The 17,975-nt window shown below is 30.0% G+C and overlaps 1 protein-coding gene across 4 annotated transcripts in view; it reads left to right on the forward strand.

Moving 5' to 3' along the window:
- Window positions 1-8,058: 8,058 nt before the first annotated feature.
- Window positions 8,059-17,975, forward strand: part of LOC141454783 (uncharacterized) — a 28,530-nt gene continuing 18,613 nt past the window's right edge. For 2 of the 4 annotated variants that reach the window (XM_074129377.1, XM_074129378.1), the window contains exons 1-3: window positions 8,060-8,439; window positions 8,643-8,780; window positions 14,593-14,751. In XM_074129377.1, coding sequence (XP_073985478.1) covers window positions 8,388-8,439; window positions 8,643-8,780; window positions 14,593-14,751 — 349 coding nt within the window. In that variant the 5' untranslated portion in view covers window positions 8,060-8,387. Of the gene's footprint in view, window positions 8,440-8,642; window positions 8,781-14,592; window positions 14,752-17,975 lie in introns of all 4 variants that reach the window. The other 2 variants (XM_074129379.1, XM_074129380.1) reach the window with 2 other exon arrangements.

Genomic DNA, 17,975 nt, shown 5'->3' on the forward strand with positions numbered 1-17,975 from the left:
CAATGTATATAAGAGAACAAAATTCCATACCAATACGTGGTTCACAGTGGGAGATATAGAACAGCCATAATTATACAGAATTTCATGACCCAAAAAATTTTCAACCCTTTATATCTTCTACATTTATAGTTCTGCGCACAAAATAATTATAGTTTATAATTGAGAAAAACAAACTGTACAAGAGAACAAAATTCCATACCAATACGTGATTCGCAGTCGGAGATATAGAACGGCCACAATTTTACAGAATTTTATGACCCAAAAAATTTTCAACCCTTTATATCTTCTACTTTTTTATATCTGTGCACAAAATAACTATAGTTTATAATTGAGAAATCAAAGTGTACAAAAGAATAAAATTTCATACGAATACGTGGTTCACAGTTGGAGATAGAAAACGGCCATAATTTTACAGAATTTCATGACCCAAAAAATTTTCAACCCTTTATATCTTCTACTTTTTTAGATCTGTGCACAAAATAACTATAGTTTATAATTGAGAAAAACAAAGTGTACAAGAGAATAAAATTCCATAACAATACGTGGTTCACAGTGGGAGATATAGAACGGCCATAATTTTACAGAATTTCATGACCCACAAAATTTTCAACCCTTTATATCTTCTAGTTTTTTAGATCTGTGTACAAAATAACTATAGTTTATAATTGAGAAAAACAAAGTGTACAAGAGAAGAAAGTTCCATACGAATACGTGGTTCACAGTGGGAGATATAGAACGGCCACAATTTTACAGAATTTCATGACCCGAAAAATTTTCAACCTTTTTTAGATCTGTGTACAAAATAACTATAGTTTATAATTGAGAAAACAAAGTTTACAAGAGAACAAAATTCCATATCAATACGTGGTTCACAGTGGGAGATATAGAACGGCTATAATTTTACAGAATTACATGACCCACAAAATTTTCAACCCTTTATATCTTCTACTTTTTTAGATATGTCCACAAAATAACTATAGTTTATAATTGAGAAAAACAAAGTGTACAAAAGAATAAAATTTCATACGAATACGTGGTTCACAGTTGGAGATATAAAACGGCCATAATTTTACAGAATTTCATGACCCAAAAAATTTTCAACCCTTTATATCTTCTATTTTTTTAGATCTGTGCACAAAATAACTATAGTTTATAATTGAGAAAAACAAAGTGTACAAGAGAATAATATTCCATATCAATACGTGGTTCACAGTGGGAGATATAGAACGGCCATAATTTTACAGAATTTCATGACCCACAAAATTTTCAACCCTTTATATCTTCTACTTTTTTAGATCTGTGTACAAAATAACTATAGTTTATAATTGAAAAAAACAAAGTGTACAAGAGAACAAAATTCCATACGAATACGTGGTTCACAATGGGAGATATAGAACGGCCATAATTTTACAGAATTTCATGACCCAAAAAATTTTCAACCCTTTATATCTTCCACCTTTTTAGATCTGTGTACAAAATAATTATAGTTTATAATTGAGAAAAACAAAGTGTACAAGAGAACAAAATTCCATATCAATACGTGGTTCACCGTGGGAGATATAGAACGGCCATAATTTTAAAGAATTTCATGACCCACAAAATTTGCAACCCTTTATATCCTCTACATTTATAGATCTGTGCACAAAATAACTATAGTTTATAATTGAGAAAAACAATGTATATAAGAGAACAAAATTCCATACCAATACGTGGTTAACAGTGGGAGATATAGAACGGCCATAATTATACAGAATTTCATGACCCAAAAAATTTTCAACCCTTTATATCTTCTACATTTATAGTTCTGTGCACAAAATAACTATAGTTTATAATTGAGAAAAACAAAGTGTACAAGAGAACAAAATTCCATACGAATACGTGGTTTACAATGGGAGATATAGAACGGCCATAATTTTACAGAATTTCATGACCCACAAAATTTGCAACTCTTTATATCTTCTATCTTTTGAGATCTGTGTACAAAATAACTATAGGTTATAATTGAGAAAAACAAAGTGTACAAGAGAACAAAATTCCATACGAATACGTGGTTCACAATGAGAGATATAGAACGGCCATAATTTTACAGAATTTCATGACCTAAAAAATTTGCAACCCTTTATATCTTCTATCTTTTTAGATCTGTGTACAAAATAACTATAGTTTATAATTGAGAAAAACAAAGTGTATAAAAGAATAAAATTTCATACGAATACGTGGTTCACAGTTGGAGATATAGAACGGCCATAATTTTACAGAATTTCATGACCCAAAAAATTTTCAACCCTTTATATCTTCTACTTTTTTAGATCTGTGCACAAAATAACTATAGTTTATAATTGAGAAATACAAAGTGTATAAGAGAACAAAATTCCATACCAATACGTGGTTCACAGTGAGAGATATAGAACGGCCATAATTATACAGAATTTCATGACCCAAAAAATTTTCAACCCTTTATATCTTCTACATTTATAGTTCTGTGCACAAAATAATTATAGTTTATAATTGAGAAAAACAAAGTGTACAAGAGATCAAAATTCCATAACAATACGTGATTCGCTGTGGGAGATAAAGAACGGCTACAATTTTACAGAATTTCATGACCCAAAAATTTTTCAACCCTTTATATCTTCTACATTTATAGATCTGTGCACAAAATAACTATAGTTTATAATTGAGAAAAACAAAGTGTACAAAAGAATAAAATTTCATACGAATACGTGGTTCACAGTTGGAGATATAAAACGGCCATAATTTTACAGAATTTCATGACCCAAAAAATTTTCAACCCTTTAAATCTTCTACTTTTTTAGATCTGTGCACAAAATAACTATAGTTTATAATTGAGAAAAACAAAGTGTATAAGAGAACAAAATTCCATACCAATACGTGGTTCACAGTGAGAGATATAAAACGGCCATAATTATACAGAATTTCATGACCCAAAAAATTTTCAACCCTTTATATCCTCTACATTTATAGATCTGTGCACAAAATAACTATAGTTTATAATTGAGAAAAACAATGTATATAAGAGAACAAAATTCCATACCAATACGTGGTTAACAGTGGGAGATATAGAACGGCCATAATTATACAGAATTTCATGACCCAAAAAATTTTCAACCCTTTATATCTTCTACTTTTTTAGATCTGTGCACAAAATAACTATAGTTTATAATTGAGAAAAACAAAGTGTACAAGAGAACAAAATTCCATACGAATACGTGGTTCACAGGGGGAGATATAGAACGGCCATAAGTTTACAGAATCTTATGACCCACAAAATTTTCAACCCTTTATATCTTCTACCTTTTTAGATATGTCCACAAAATAACTATAGTTTATAATTGAGAAAAACAAAGTGTACAAGAGAATAAAATTCCATATCAATACGTGGTTCACAGTGGGAGATATAGAAAGGCCATAATTTTACAGAATTTCATGACCCACAAAATTTTCAACCCTTTATATCTTCTAGTTTTTTAGATCTGTGTACAAAATAACTATAGTTTATAATTGAGAAAAACAAAGTGTACAAGAGAAGAAAGTTCCATACGAATACGTGGTTCACAGTGGGAGATATAGAACGGCCACAATTTTACAGAATTTCATGACCCGAAAAATTTTCAAACCTTTTTAGATCTGTGTACAAAATAACTATAGTTTATAATTGAGAAAACAAAGTTTACAAGAGAACAAAATTCTATATCAATACGTGGTTCACAGTGGGAGATATAGAACGGCCATAATTTTACAGAATTACATGACCCAAAAAATTTTCAACCCTTTATATCCTCTACATTTATAGATCTGTGCTCAAAATAAATATAGTTTATAATTGAGAAAAACAATGTATATAAGAGAACAAAATTCCATACCAATACGTGGTTCACAGTGGGAGATATAGAACAGCCATAATTATACAGAATTTCATGACCCAAAAAATTTTCAACCCTTTATATCTTCTACATTTATAGTTCTGCGCACAAAATAATTATAGTTTATAATTGAGAAAAACAAACTGTACAAGAGAACAAAATTCCATACCAATACGTGATTCGCAGTCGGAGATATAGAACGGCCACAATTTTACAGAATTTTATGACCCAAAAAATTTTCAACCCTTTATATCTTCTAGTTTTTTAGATCTGTGTACAAAATAACTATCGTTTCTAATTGAAAAAAACAAAGTGTACAAGAGAACAAAATTCCATACGAATACGTGGTTCACAATGGGAGATATAGAACGGCCATAATTTTACAGAATTTCATGACCCAAAAAATTTGCAACCCTTTTTATCTTCTATCTTTTTAGATCTGTGTACAAAATAATTATAGTTTATAATTGAGAAAAACAAAGTGTACAAGAGAAGAAAGTTCCATACGAATACGTGGTTCACAGTGGGAGATATAGAACGGCCACAATTTTACAGAATTTCATGACCCGAAAAATTTTCAACCCTTTATATCTTCTACATTTATAGATCTGTGCACAAAATAACTATAGTTTATAATTGAGAAAAACAAAGTGTACAAAAGAATAAAATTTCATACGAATACGTGGTTCACAGTTGGAGATATAGAACGGCCATAATTTTACAGAATTTCATGACCCACAAAATTTTCAACCCTTTATATCTTCTAGTTTTTTAGATCTGTGTACAAAATAACTATAGTTTATAATTGAAAAAAACAAAGTGTACAAGAGAACAAAATTTCATTCGAATACGTGGTTCACAATGGGAGATATAGAACGGCCATAATTATACAGAATTTCATGACCCAAAAAATTTGCAACCCTTTATATCTTCTACATTTATAGATCTGTGCACAAAATAACTATAGTTTATAATTGAGAAAAACAATGTATATAAGAGAACAAAATTCCATACCAATACGTGGTTCACAGTGGGAGATATAGAACGGCCATAATTATAGAGAATTTTATGACCCAAAAAATTTTCAACCCTTTATATCTTCTACATTTATAGTTTTGTGCACAAAATAATTATAGTTTACAATTGAGAAAAACAAAGTGTACAAGAGAAGAAAATTCCATACCAATACGTGATTCGCAGTGGGAGATATAGAACGGCCACATTTTTACAGAATTTCATGACCCAAAAAATTTTCAATTCTTGATCTCTTCTACTTTTTTAGATCTGTGCATAAAATAACTATAGTTTATAATTGAGAAAAACAAAGTGTACAAGAGAACAAAATTCCATATCAATACGTGGTTCACAGAGTGAGATATAGAACGGCCATAATTTTACAGAATTTCATGACCCACAAAATTTTCAACCCTTTATATCTTCTACTTTTTTAGATCTGTGTACAAAATAACTATAGTTTATAATTGAAAAAAACAAAGTGTACAAGAGAACAAAATTCCATACGAATACGTGGTTCACAATGGGAGATATAGAACGGCCATAATTTTACAGAATTTCATGACCCAAAAAATTTTCAACCCTTTATATCTTCCACCTTTTTAGATCTGTGTACAAAATAATTATAGTTTATAATTGAGAAAAACAAATTGTACAAGAGAACAAAATTCCATATCAATACGTGGTTCTCAGTGGGAGATATAGAACGGCCATAATTTTAAAGAATTTCATGACCCACAAAATTTGCAACCCTTTATATCTTCTACATTTATAGTTCTGTGCACAAAATAACTATAGTTTATAATTGAGAAAAACAAAGTGTACATGAGAACAAAATTCCATACGAATACGTGGTTTACAATGGGAGATATAGAACGGCCATAATTTTACAGAATTTCATGACCCACAAAATTGGCAACTCTTTATATCTTCTATCTTTTGAGATCTGTGTACAAAATAACTATAGTTTATAATTGAGAAAAACAAAGTGTACAAGAGAACAAAATTCCATACGAATACGTGGTTCACAATGAGAGATATAGAACGGCCATAATTTTACAGAATTTCATGACCCAAAAAATTTGCAACCCTTTATATCTTCTATCTTTTTAGATCTGTGTACAAAATAACTATAGTTTATAATTGAGAAAAACAAAGTGTATAAAAGAATAAAATTTCATACGAATACGTGGTTCACAGTTTGAGATATAGAACGGCCATAATTTTACAGAATTTCATGACCCAAGAAATTTTCAACTCTTTATATCTTCTACATTTATAGTTCTGTGCACAAAATAACTATAGTTTATAATTGAGAAAAACAAAGTGTACAAGAGAACAAAATTCCATACGAATACGTGGTTCGCAGTGGGAGATATAGAACGGCCACAATTTTACAGAATTTCATGACCCAAAAAATTTTCAACCCTTTATATCAGTGGTTCTTAACCTTTTCATAGACGTGGAACACAATTATATGTATATATTTTTCTCGCGGACACTAACATTAAATAATTTGAAATTCGGTATTTAACATGAGCTTAAAATTAAATTCAAATAAAAAAAAGGAACAATTTTTTGTTTTCGTATCTTTCCTAAGTTTCTGAATTTCAATACATTTAAAATTGAAATTTCGCGGAACACCTGGACCATATTCGCGGATCACCGGTTAAGAACCACTTGTCTAGAGACTCGTGAATAAGTCCAAGTCTACAAAAATTAAGCGAAAAGTATTTATTGAAGACGCTTAGAAAAATGGCCTCGCCAAAACGTGGTTCGAACCATTGGTTGAAAAGCCATAAAAGTGGATGATTAAATTAGTTTGATTAACGATTGAAATTGAACTAATTCGGTGATTAAAATTAAAGTTCAATTTAATTCTCAGATTTAATCATAATTTTTTTAGTTTGATTAAATTAGTTTGATTAACGATTAAATCTGAAATTTAATTGATTAAATAATTGTCATATGATTAAAATTACGATTAAATTCGCCGATTAAATTCTGATTAAAATTAAAAATAAATCTAATCAATTAAAAAAATTAATCAATTAAATTTAGAATTTAATCTTTTTTTTAATCAGTGCCTAACTCTGTGTCAAAGGTGGAAAGGATGTTGTTGCTTCGACTTTTGGATAAGCAAATATTCGCAAAATTTTCTTCAGTAGACCATTGAGAGTGCAACTCTCACATCTCTCCCCTAAAAAATAAATCCTAAAAATCACTTAAACACAGGTGTTAATTGGTGGAAGAGAGAGATGTTATCGCTTCGGCGGTCGAAATGCAAATGTTCGCCCCACCAACCCCGCCCTAGCGGCGAATTTTCTTATATAGCGAAAAATCCAGTATGGCGGCGCGTCATATCACCATGACAACGGCCAAAATAGTTCAGTAAACTGTCACTAGATCGCTCGCGTTGCTCTGTTTTAACTTTATATTGCTCTTACATACTCTCAAGGCCCTTACAGCCATTTTTACCCTTTTCTAAAGGTTTTCTTTTTTATTCCTTCCACTCTCTAGACTCTGGCGGCCATTTTGACCCTTCTTTTTAGGTTTTCCTTTCTATTTTTCGTAATTTCTTTATCACACTCAAATATTAATACAATATCATTAATTTTTCACATTAATTAAGAGGTCTTAAGGAAAAAAAATACAATATTATTAATTAATTCTTTTCTATTTTTTAAAAATTATTTATACACTTTATTGCAATAAATTTTTATAAAATCTTTCCAAACATTTTTAACAGATTATTTTGTTTACAAATGAACAAAAATTATTAACCTTAGTTAAACATTATTATTTTGCAAAGAATACATGCAAGTTTTAATCATCATAGCAACTCACTAGACCTATATAGGACCACCTTAGAGACATATCTATAAATGAAAGATTTCCCAGGTCCCATAAAATCAGTTTCCTAACGTGTTTCAAAATAGATGCTAGACAAAATCCTACCCCCCTTCGTTCAAAGAATAATTTTTATGCACGTGTATTGCACATTTTCCACTCCCACTTTCCATTAATAGAATTTTTTAAATTTTTGCACACTAGTTCAAATTAATTTAAAATATAATTTATAGATTAAAATAAAATAAGGGAAAAAACGGTTACACTTTTGTCCATACTGCTCGGTTATTCAAGGTCATCAGTTTCGGTGGCTTAATCGATTCTTTTTCAGCTGTTGTCTCCAAATGTCTAATATTTTTTGTTGTCGTAAATTGCTTCTAATTGATTAAGTAGTGATTTATAAGTAAAAGAGATTCATAGTGATGTTTATATTAGAGTATTAGTTTGGGACGAACGACGTCCCGAAGTAAGTCATGTGCTGTCGAAAGATATTTGTTTGGATGAGCAATGGTTTAAAGTGGAATCTGATTAACTATTCGTTATGTCATGTTACTTATTTCAATAGCATTTTAAATTAAGCGCCACACATTTTATCACTGTTCTTATTTTAGCTCCTTTTTATAATCACTAAATCTCAGTATGGAAACTGCTAATGAAAAAGATTCTGTAAATGAAACCATCACTGATGACGGTAAGAAAACATTTGGTTAACAATTATATAATTTTCTGCACGTTGTTTATGTGCAACCACTTTTTTATTGAATCCAGTTTCGGAGTTATCTGTATATATTGCTATGATTTTCAATGTATATATTGTTACTTGTGAATGTGAACTTCAGTTATTCAGTGGTTTGGCTGCAATTTGCTTTATGCTTTCTTCCCAATCAAATCTAGATATACAAGACAAAGTCGAGAATCAAATAGAAGCGCTTCTTGCTGAAATAGTGGAACTGAAATCTGAAAGGCAAAAGTGTCAAGAGGAATTTGGAGCCCAAAGGGGCAAGATGAAAGAATTGTTCCTGCAAAAAGAAGGTAGGGATGGATTTAAATTTTTTAGTTAGATTAATAATGTTTTCCCTATTTACGTACACTTTTATCATTTCCGTTAGGCCTTAAAAAATAATAGAAGACATCCATTAGAAAAAGTTGGGTCCATATCTTCTACACTATTACCTGGTGAAAGGGCTTGCATGAATTCAAACTCTACGCTGAGTTTATTATATTACTAAATTGAATCTTTCATTATCAATTTTTAATTCGTACTTCTTGCTGCTTTTGAGGCTTACAGCATATGCAACGGAAGTTGCACAGCAAGCTATTTATAATTGAAATTAAATCGCGCTTGTTAGTTACTAAATACGTCCCGTCAACAAATTAATAAAGTTTAATCCGTTTATTATGAACGGTTGCTGAGCTTGTTATACTTTTTCAAGTGATAGATGCAATATAGAATTTAGATTGCTTGTCAAAAGTATACCAAAAATATAACAATTGATTACTTTTGGATTTTTCATAAAGTGGTTTTTTAGAATTGATTTTTTTAATTTTTCCCCAATTATATTTATAATTGATGGTTTTGTTGTAATAACTTGATTTTTTTTTGTTAATATGAAGGAACGATCATAAATTTTAAATAATTTTTTCTTTTTAATGACTCTGCAAATTTCTTTTAATGACTCGGCCTTCTTTAGGATAAAATTGGTATATTTAATGTTTTAAATACTGTTAAATTAAATAAAGAACTGTTGATGTTCTAGTTCAAACTCGCCAATCCGTATAACTAATTGTTCTCTGAAGAAGCCAATAAATTTGCCGATACATCATTATAAGTTTTTTAAATTTATGATCGCTTCTCTGTATGTGTACTTAAATATATTCCTATTACATTTAAAAATTCTATTTATTAATGGAAAAAGTGGTGACTATTTAAATATGTGCTGCAGGTACTGTTTCATTATTACCCAATACTACACATTTTTGTTGCAACATTTATATTATATACTTTTGAGCCAAAGTTTTATAACGGGCTTGATTATTTTTTAGCTCATTGGTATTTAGTAACTGCATTATATAAGCAGTACAGAGAGATGTTTCTTTTGTAAACACAGACATATAAAATCTCCGCCCATTAGCAGCAGTTACTTAACTAGGGTAAAGTAAAAAAAAAATTAAATAACAAAAATCGCATGAACTAAAACGTGAATACGCAAACTTTAGGAAAAAATCTCTTATGCGCTTCTATTAAAGGATAGTAAAACGAAATGAGAAGTCTCTTAATATCGAAACCATGAGATAGATGTTCGAAGAAGTGTATTAAAGAGAAGGGCGCGAGTCTTAAGTATATTTTTATATTTTTATTAAATAGACAGCTACAAGATAATTTATATATAGATATTATTAGATTTATCTTCTTTTTTTTAATCTGCCTTTTTCCTAGGGCTAAGTGCCACTTTTCTTCTCTCCCATCTTGGCAATCTCCGCATCTAGGAGTATGTCCTGGCGTCGCCTCCTTCTTCATCATTCTATTTCGCCTCGGTTATCCTTTACTTCTTACCCCTTCGGGAATCCAATCAAACACATGCCAATACCTCACCCTCTTAATTTGGCTTAGCCAGTTTGTTCTTGCATGCTTGTTTCTACTGTAACAAAATTCCATGAAAAATCAATATTTACAAATAAGTGTGCATGACTAAGTATCATTTTCTTTAAAAACTTGATATTTTTTTAATGGAAGGTAACACTTAAAGGCACTGGTATTTTAAATCAAAATTCGTACGGTAATGATTTATTATCCTTTCGATTTCTTTTTATTAAAAGAAATATTTATTTATTTAACCCCTCAGCTTTCTTATTATGCTTTCCTATCACCTTTATTGTTTTGTATTTTAAACAAACTTTTTTCAGATCAAATCTCGGAGTTTGTGACTTTATTATTTGTTTTAATGCAAATTAATTATGAAAAGTTAGTATTTTTTGTTTATGTCAATTATTCTTTTTCACTTTTTCGGCTTTTGCACAACACATATTGCGGCCAAACCTTGCCTATTTACATTTTTTTACTTTTGATGAATTTCCATTTCATAATCTATCATCTTAAAGAATATATTTCTTTATTAATTTTATTTATTTTAAGGCGCGTCAATCTGAGATCATTGGCGCCTGTAGTCTTTTTCAGTGCACTACCGGCCTCCGAAAGTGTTCTCTCGTGCAGATAACATCGTCTATTACCGGGCACTGAGTTATAAGAATTCCTTAGAAAGAGAAAGTCTAAGGACCAGCTGCTGGATTTCCGCTTGTGAATCCAGTAAAGTAATCGCCTTTTTTTCAGGCGGGGCTTAACGTACCCAATTATTGTGATTCCAATGTGCTGACCACTGAGCTAATCCCTTTTATAAATTTATTTATTATTTAAAATTAAGCAGTTATGATAAATGGGTCTCTTCAGAGCTGAACGTTTGTTCGTATCTTTTAAAACTTATAAAATAAAGAAAATCACGTAACACTTGAAAATATTATTTTTGAGATTACTTAACATCATTGCATCCGACATTAAATTTTTTTTTTTACAAAATCACTTTTATAATCTCTGCAACTTTCCAGAAGTTAGTTTTATTAGCTTTTTGGGGAATGTATAAACGCAATATTACTTTAATTTGTTTTCATTATTTTCACTTTGCCGAAAATAGAAGCGCTTTACCAATCTCACTATTTTAATAATAAAATATGGGTTTAACACCTTCACTAAGTTCTCTTACTTAACTTTTACATTTTGTAAAGTCTGAATTTTAAAATACAGTTCATTTTTAGTAATTGTCCTTATTTTACAAAAAGTAAAGAAATTGTTTACTTTATTTCTCTTCTTTATTTGTGTCATTCGAGATATATCTATATATTATTGATACTTAGAAGGGAAAAAACTATAATTTCTACAAATAAAAGAATATTACTAATAAAGTATTACTAGTATTGTATCGTCTAGCCATGAGAATATTTGAAAATCCGATGGAATTAGATATTCATTCAGTAATTTAAGATCTAACAAAAGAGTTGCCAAAAAAAAAAATGGTGTCATTAATAATATGTAATCTTAATTATTACCTATCCACGGTCGTTAGAAAATGTCCAATACCTATATCTAAAACATTTATTGAAGATTTTAAAGGAGAATCCCTGCGATCTTCAGATGTAAATTTTTGATTGATAAATCAGTGATTTCCGAGTTTCTTCACTGTGAAAAGTATTTCTTTTTTAGTATATGTTGGGTCAGTGAGAGAGAATACGATATATCAAACTTTGTTTAACGATGTATGTGATACCAATCGATTTAAAGACTTGATCGACGCGATTTTTCAATTTATTGTTTTTTTTTTAGTTTGTCTTAAGATTTTGTTAAAATTTCTAGTATGTATTATTTACTCACTTTATTAGAAAACAGTCTTTACGCAATTTTTTTGTGGAAAATTTTTATTTTTTGGAAGTTCTCTGAAAAACTGAATCTTAAGCAACTTACTACAGATATATTTTAGCTTATTGCATGTTTTCACACCTATGCGATTAATTAAAGGTTATTAAAGCCAATAAAATAAATTCCAAAATCCATCAATATAACAACAAAAAGTAAAAAACTAGTATTTTTATTTAAAATTAACCATAGAAATTTCTTTTTATTTGTACCTAAATCCAGTTTTCTCTTTTCTGCTAGATTTTAACGTTACTGAATAATGTGAAGGTATTACGCCATTGCCCTACTTTAATCGAGACCGTAACCAATGTCAGATTTTCTTTCTTCATCGTTTTATATTAATGTGAAATAAATAAATAAAAACTGTTAACAGTTGTATTCAATTAAACACAACTTTCTCTTTTAAGCATTTTTATTATTATTTATATTTTAATTTAGAAATTTGTTTCAAACTACTATTTAAGGTAAAGATTAAATGGTCCTTATAATTATCACAGCTGTTGGTAATGCGAATTGATCGAGTTAGTTTTAAGAGCAGATAGGATTATAATATCAGTTTTTGTAAGCTTATCTTAAAAAGGTTCATTATATCAAGTAATTCAGTTAACGGTTATACTTACGAATGTATTCATTCTCAAAAATCATACTTTCGATTTGCCAATTTTCTTTATAGTTTCTTCTCTTTTTTGTTATACAGATTAAGAACATTGATAGTAAAATTTGGATTTAATAAAATAAATTATAAGATTAAGAAAAAACAATTATTGGTTTTGCTAAACATAAATGCTGCTGTCAGAACTTATTCATGGAACTGACAATAATGGATGGGTGCCCTATAATTTTAATATTAAAAATAAAAAGGAATAACTTAAAAAATGATGAGAAATTAATTAGTGATAAAGAAAATGGTCAATAAGGTAGAAAACTGCGGTCTACCAATCCCGGCTAAAACTTTCATTTTTAACAAAAAATTACATTAAAAATTCAGCATCATAAATTTGACACTAAATGTAATATTCCCTCTTATTCTAGTAGAAAGAGAAGATAAAAACTATTTTAATAGGAAAAAATGAATTTTAGAACTTTTTGGTTTGTTTTTCTGAGTTAGGCTTAATTTTGTGCAAAATAAACACTTTTATTCATATTTTGAACACATATTATTAGGTATTTTGAAAAACTAACATCGATTTACTGTAGTCTATATTGATATTTAAATTTATGCGCTAGCAAAAAAAATTAACTACTAATATAATTTCACCTCAATTAGGAATTCTTTACAAAATTGAAGCTTATTCATTCAAAATGTCTGAAGACTTGAATGTAAATTTATATACAAATTTTCTATCATCGCCCAGCTATTAAATATTTTAATTTGTTGAAAGAGGTTGTATTTGAATGTTAATGAATATTGATTTTCATTGTTTATTATATTATTTTACGTCATCATGAGTAATTTCTGCCTGTGTTTTACATAGGATGTTTATTTTAAGTTGACGCGATATATATATTTGTTTATTCTAACGCTGCCGCCTAAGAGTTGATAAAAACATTATTCTTAATTTAGTTATAAATACAAGCTTATTATGTTTATATGTTTAAGCCTGTATTTATAACTGCTAAATTTATTTTTTGGGGCACCAGAAAATTAATACCTGTTTCTTCTTCTAGTTTGGACACTCACATGACTGAGCCTCTTCAATTATTTATATATATTTTTAAGACATTCTGAGGACATTCCAAAATCTATACTAAGCTTTTTTCCGTTCACTGCTTTTCGCCTTAAATACCTTCCAAGTTTAAAATAGAATAATCTCGATGTCGCAGAATGAATATGCAGCGTTGACATGGCATTATTCACGAAAATGCCATTTACTGACTTGAAAAATAACCTAAACTTCACAAAACCCTTAGGGACCACAAAGCTGAGATATACTACAAAAATAGGTTTCGTTTCCCGATTTTTGCTTTCAAATTTATTATAGTGTGTTAATATGAGAAGAGTTTATTGTAAAACAGTTTTTCCTATCCGTCTCCGTCGATAGTTTGAGTTAATAGGCAATACTTCATTTTTACACCACTTATAAAGTTAGCATCAATTATAAAAGTATAATTTATTTTACAATTTAGTGATTGCCAGTATTGTTTTGTGGTTCTATCGAAAATAGAATATCAGTGACTCTCTGATTTATGCGGTCGCACCAGTGTATGATCTTCTGTATTTATCTGCAATGATACTTGACCTTGATTTTATATAATAACAGAAATCAGAAAGTGTAGCTTTAAAATAATTCTGATTACCCTATTGAGAAAGATTTAAATTATGATAAAATTGTTTGCAACTTTCATTTTGATAATTTTGTTATAATTTTATTATATTTTTAGAGGAACACTTGAAACTTCAAGAAGAGATAAAACGTCTTCGTTTAGAGTTAGATGATGCTAGATCACAACTAACGGTCACTGGTTTAGATCTAGAAGCTAATCAAGCTGAGAGAATTAAATCTGAAGATGAATTAACCAGCTTACAGCAGTTAGTCACAGGTATTATCATAATATTATTTAAGATAGTCATCTATTAAGTAAGCGGCGTAAATAGCCTAAGACAATCGAGTACCGAAGAAGAATGTATTCAAAATTTGAATGAACTGAACATTTACATAACTTTTATTTCTCATTATTCAATGTTTTAGTATCAGTGACCAAAATAAATTTGTTACTGAAGTAAAATATTAAATAACTGTAAATAATTTATAATTTTCCGTTTCTGTTCTAAAACGAATGGAAGTTCTTAGAGCAAAGTGCATGAAGTCGTTGTAGTAGTTAAATGCACGTGGATCAATTTCGCTATAGCTATAATAATTAATGAGATAATTACTATTTCATGTTAACATGCAACTTTTCTTTTGAGTCATTGCACAGCTATATTTAATTCTATTTAAACTGCTGTTTAATTATTCAAATATTTTTATATTTTTTTAAAATTATAAGTTAATATTTCCCAAGTAATAATAAAAAATCAAAAATAGAGACTATTACTTTGAAATTCTACGTAAACGAAATGAAAAACTTCACAAGTCTGTCTCTTACGATTCTTTAGGTAGTCATCCAACTTAATATTTTTACTAATATTAATTGACTTTAATATAAATTTATTATAATGAAAATATATTCATAAGTTATTATAATTATGCCATATTGTAGTGTAAAAATTTTGTTTTATTAATTATTTATTTATTTGTTTGGTTAAATGATTTAAGGCGCGTCAACATCTGTGGTTATTGGCGCCCTTTTATTTTATTATATTTTTTTTTTACCTTTCTTACCACCCTTAGTCCATCTTCAGTATGATACGAATGTTGGTGTTGACATTTTATTTAAGAACCACTAATAATCGGGTCAATATTGCCATCGTCGTGGGTTCCGCTATTCTATGCTTCCAACTGGGGACTTGGCATAATCTCACCTTAAGTGGGATCTGAGTTTGACCTCTGTCTGCCGGAGTTTGGCTTGCCGATGAATGTTCAGGATCCTAAAAGAACACCGGAGAAGGTAGAGACTTCCATACTAACGATCGTCAAGCTAGGAAAGCTCCTTGGGCTTTTAGCAGGTCCCAGATCCAGATGTTAGAGAACACGCTATCGTAGTGTAAAATGGCTCTGGGAAATAAGTAATACTATGAATTTTTCCTCATTACTTACCATCTATTTAATATTTTTCAACTAATAATTAAATTAATTTAATAACTTTTTATTTATTTATTTATTTATTTATTTACAACTTGTATACATATACATCCAGTAAATGAGATCATAATTTTGTTAGGCACAGATTGTACGCTGCATCCGAGAATCCAGCGCCACAATCGGGAAGGCATGCTGAGAGGGGCCAGCCAATGCTGGAACTCTCTAGGGGTTGGAAGGAAGTTTAGGAAATAGGTAAAAGGTCACGGGGCCAACGTCGTTTCAGGCGTCGTGGAGGACTGTCGGGATGGGTTGCTGTGGATAAGGCTTGTACGGTGGGATTAGGATGTATGGTTAAGCTATTATGGAAATTAAGGAAGCGAGACTGGATTAGGTCATTGACAAAAGGGATATTGAGGTCTGTGTGGAGGGTTAAATTGGATACATAATAAGGAGCGTTGACGATATGCCGAAGGACTTTTAATAACAATTAAATTTCTTTAATATTTGAAGAAAATTTGTCTATTTAAAAGTTAGAGAAATCGCAGAAAAAAAGAGACATTTTCCACCTTAATTTTTTTTATTTTTATTTTTTAATTCTTTGTTAAATATGTAAAAAGGGTCCATATCGATAAAATTGACATTTTTATTTTACCTTGAATATAAATTATGCCCACCTTGTCACTGATAGTTGTACAGTTCACAATGTATTTTGATAAACAGCGCTTGAAAAATACATAAAATAATCCATCAAGGTAACTTGAACTATAATTTTTATTTTTAGTAGTTTTTTAAAGTGGTTCCTTTACATCGAGTATTACTAAATACTGAATAATGATCTAAGACTCTTGGAGTTTTGTGATTGAAGTAATATAAGGCTTTCCAAATTAGTTATAACTAGATTTTCTAGGCAAAACAATCAATCGCCCACTCAGCATTGTCGATCTTGATTACAAAGTTTGTACAATAAAACTAGCAATATGGATAGCTACATTTCTATAATCTCTAGGTTAAGTTTCAAGTTTAATAATTAAAACTGTCCGGTAGGACAGTTGTATAAGGGTTGACCATCAAAAACTGCACGAAAAAGTGTAACGTTGAAAAACACCCAACTTTGACAATTTTTTTCTATTTTTCTATAAAAGATAAAATTCCCAAATTTTCTTTAAATCTTACTCCAAACCATCCTTTATAACTGTAATTTTTTTGCAACCACCCAGATCTAATAGGTTTCGAGAAAAAAGTTGCTAAAAATGAGCAAAAACGACTTTTTCAAAAAATGTTCTTGTTCTTGTTCTTCTTGTTCTTCTTGTTCTTGTTACCTTTTTTGTAAACAACGTAGCGCCTAAACGCGTGAACCGATTTTCAGGAATGAGGTGTCATTCGATTCGGAATTTTATGTAGATGTGCCTTTTGGGGGTCTCGGCCCTGTACATCGAATGGGAGGGAAGTTAGCCCCCTTTATGTAAGGCCCCCTCCAAAATTATTATTACTAATTACTCTGTAAATCTTGGCCCGATTTTGATAAAATTTGGTAGGATGATAGGGTTAGGGCTCCCCTACCTAACAATAAAGCGACGATCTGCTCTTACACTTGTTAAGGGGAAGTATAGCAATCGTTTCAAATTATCGACACGTGAACCGATTTTCATGAATGAAGTGTCATTCGAATCGAAATTTTGTACAGATTTGTACTTTAAAAGTCTCGACGCTATGCCTCATAAGGAGGGGAGTTCGCCCCACCCAAATAAGGCCCTTTCTAAAACTATTATTACCAATATTTCTACAAAGCTTAGTCCGATTTTGATAAAATTTAGCACGAAGAAGTGATTAAAGCTCCTCTACGTGGCTGTGAAGTGCCATCATGCTCTTACACCTACTAAGAGGAAGTACTGCAATCGTTAAAATTATCAATGAGTGAACCGATTTACATCAATGAATTGTCGTTCGATTCAAAATCTTTGCCTTTTAGGGAGAAGTACTGTAATCGCAGTTTATTTTTCTTGCTCCTCTTAAAAGGAAGTACTGAAATCGCAGTTTAATTAGCTATTTACGTACAAATACCTTCCTATTTTATTCAAAACG

Source organism: Rhodnius prolixus, unplaced genomic scaffold (assembly GCF_049639745.1).
Source record: "Rhodnius prolixus isolate KJV_2025 unplaced genomic scaffold, Rpr scaffold_9, whole genome shotgun sequence".
NCBI classification, from domain to species: Eukaryota; Metazoa; Arthropoda; class Insecta; order Hemiptera; family Reduviidae; genus Rhodnius; species Rhodnius prolixus.